At 56.0% G+C, this 2,318-nt stretch overlaps 1 protein-coding gene across 1 annotated transcript; it reads right to left on the reverse strand.

Annotated features, from left to right (window-relative positions):
- Positions 1-6: 6 nt before the first annotated feature.
- LOC121918446 lies at positions 7-2,312 on the reverse strand. The gene has a single exon (XM_042444497.1). The coding sequence runs from the start codon at positions 1,900-1,902 to the stop codon at positions 814-816; it is 1,089 nt and encodes a 362-aa protein (XP_042300431.1). The 5' UTR covers positions 1,903-2,312; the 3' UTR covers positions 7-813.
- Between the last annotated feature and the right edge of the window lie 6 nt (positions 2,313-2,318).

The following is a 2,318-nucleotide window of genomic DNA, read 5'->3' on the forward strand; positions in this document are numbered from 1 at the left end:
GGTTATGTACCTCCCATTTGCTCCTGTAGGCAGGGACAAAAGAAGACCGGCCCCTATATAGGGAGGGACTAACCCCTCTGGGCCTCAGTCAATGACAAGCCAAGCGAAGCAGGATAAAATAACTGACCTTTAATAGGCAATCATAAGGAACAGCATAAAACTAAACATGATAAGGGCCGTCTCGTGAGACCGGTCCCAAATGGCTTGACAGCAAGTAACAGTAAACCAGCAAAACCAGCGAACTAGAAATAAAGGAAGGGTCAAGCAACAGGTCGCGCTGAGCCGCAGGGGCACCGAGGGTGGGCAGGATGACCGGACCCTCATCTGCTGGAAACTAACGTGTCACGGTAAGTACCCAACGTTTGTTTTCCCAGCAGAGAGGGTCCTGTCCTCCTGTAATCTGGGATTTACAAAAGCCCTCGCCCTAGGGAGGGACGGTGCCTAGTCGGAACCTGCGGACTCAGTGACCACCTGCTGGAGGACCCTTCTGCCAAAGGCCGCCTCAGCGGACTGAAACACGTCTAATTTGTAGTGCCTCACAAAGGTAGAGGAGGACTTCCAAGTGGCCGCCCTACAGATCTCAGCAATCGGAGCATTAGTAAATAGGGCGGCCGACGTGGATGCACTCCTAGTGGAGTGTGCCATAATGCCCTCAGGGGGGGAGAGGCCTAATGCCCTATAAGCCTCGACAATGCAAGTCCTGATCCATCTGCTCAGGGTGGACACCGAGACCTTTTGTCCTGAAGAGCCCTGACGAAAAGAGACAAACAAGGCCTCGGAAGATCTAAAGGGTTTTGTTCTCTTAAGGTAGACCTAAAGGGCCCTCCGCACGTCCAGCGTGTGCCAGCACTTCTCCAAGTCCCTTTGGGGGTTGGGGCAAAAGGAAGGCAACAGAATGTCCTGAGAGACATGGAAGGGTGAATTGACTTTCGGGAGGAAGGTGGGGTCCGGGCGCAGGCACACCGAGTCTGGCCTGAAGATGCACAAGTCCTTGCGGACTGACAGGGCCCCCAGTTCGGATACCCGCCTGGCCGACGTGATCGCCGTTAGAAAGATAACCTTCAAGGTAAGGAATCTCAAGGAGACTTTGCGGATAGGCTCAAACGGCTCCACCGTCAGGGCCTTAAGAACTGTGTGAAGGTTCCAGGTCGGGAAGCGATGACGTGTAGGAGGAGCCCTGTTAGAGAGGCCCCTCAGCAGCCTCTTAACATGAGGATGAGATGACATGACTGACGCCTTCTTGTGAGGTAGCACCGAAGTGATGGCCGCCACCTGTCTCCTTATAGTGTTGGGTCTGAGACCTTTTTTAATGCCGTCTTGAAGGAACTGGAGTAGCGTCGGGATCGAGAAGTCGAGGAAGTTGACACGCTTCAGCTTGCACCATCTCTTGAAGGATCTGAAGGTAGCCTCGTAGATGCGGTTGGTAGATGGTCGTCTAGCGGCCAGGATGGATTCTATGACTTCTGTAGAGTATCCACACCAGCGTAGCATGAGGCGTTCAGCCTCCAGGCGTGAAGGTTCAGCCACTGAGGGTCGGGGTGGAGGATCTGACCCTGACTCAGGAGGTCTCGGCGCTGTGGTAGGGCCAAGCTGGCTGATGTCATAGTCCGGATCTCGGAGAACCAAGGGCGTCTTGGCCACGCTGGCGCCACCAGAATCACCTTGATCTTTTGTCTCCTGATCTTGGCCAACAGCCTGGGCAGCAGAGGCAGAGGTGGGAAGGCGTAAGCCAGTTCGTCTGGCCACTCTAGGTTGAGGGCGTCCACCGCCTCGGCCCCTTCTGTCTGGAAGCGTGACACGAACCTGGGCAGTTTGGCATTTATCGGGGAGGCGAACATGTCTATCCGCGGCTGGCCTAGCTGGCGGGATATCAGACGGAACACCTCGGGATGGAGTTCCCATTCGCCCTGGTCGACCTCTGTCCGGCTCAGCCAATCGGCAATCGTGTTGAGCTTGCCCTGTAGGTGTTCTGCCACGATGGAGACCAGGTGCTCTTCTGCCCAACGGAATAGAAGGCGTGACTCGGTCATCAGGTCCTTTGACCTCGTGCCGCCCTCGCGGTTGATGTGAGCTTTCGTCGACGTGTTGTCCGTTCTGATCAGGACAGACCTGTTGAGGACTGACTGGTGGAAGGACAGTAGGGCCAGCCTTACTGCCCTCAGCTCCAGTCTGTTGATGGACATGGCCTGTTCTTCGAGGGACCACCTCCCCTGTGCCATCTGGTGTCCGCAGTGGGCTCCCCAACCCCTCAGGCTCGCGTCGGTGGTGATCTGGACCGTCTCCTGGCTCCAGATCAGTCGTCCCTTGAAGACTGCCGG

Source organism: Sceloporus undulatus, unplaced genomic scaffold (genome assembly GCF_019175285.1).
Source record: "Sceloporus undulatus isolate JIND9_A2432 ecotype Alabama unplaced genomic scaffold, SceUnd_v1.1 scaffold_12026, whole genome shotgun sequence".
Taxonomy (NCBI): domain Eukaryota; kingdom Metazoa; phylum Chordata; class Lepidosauria; order Squamata; family Phrynosomatidae; genus Sceloporus; species Sceloporus undulatus.

Bases quoted from the DNA above. Each gene is read 5' to 3' on its own strand.
- LOC121918446 (XM_042444497.1), bottom strand. From the start codon at position 1,902: ATGGGAACTCCATCCCGAGGTGTTCCGTCTGATATCCCGCCAGCTAGG.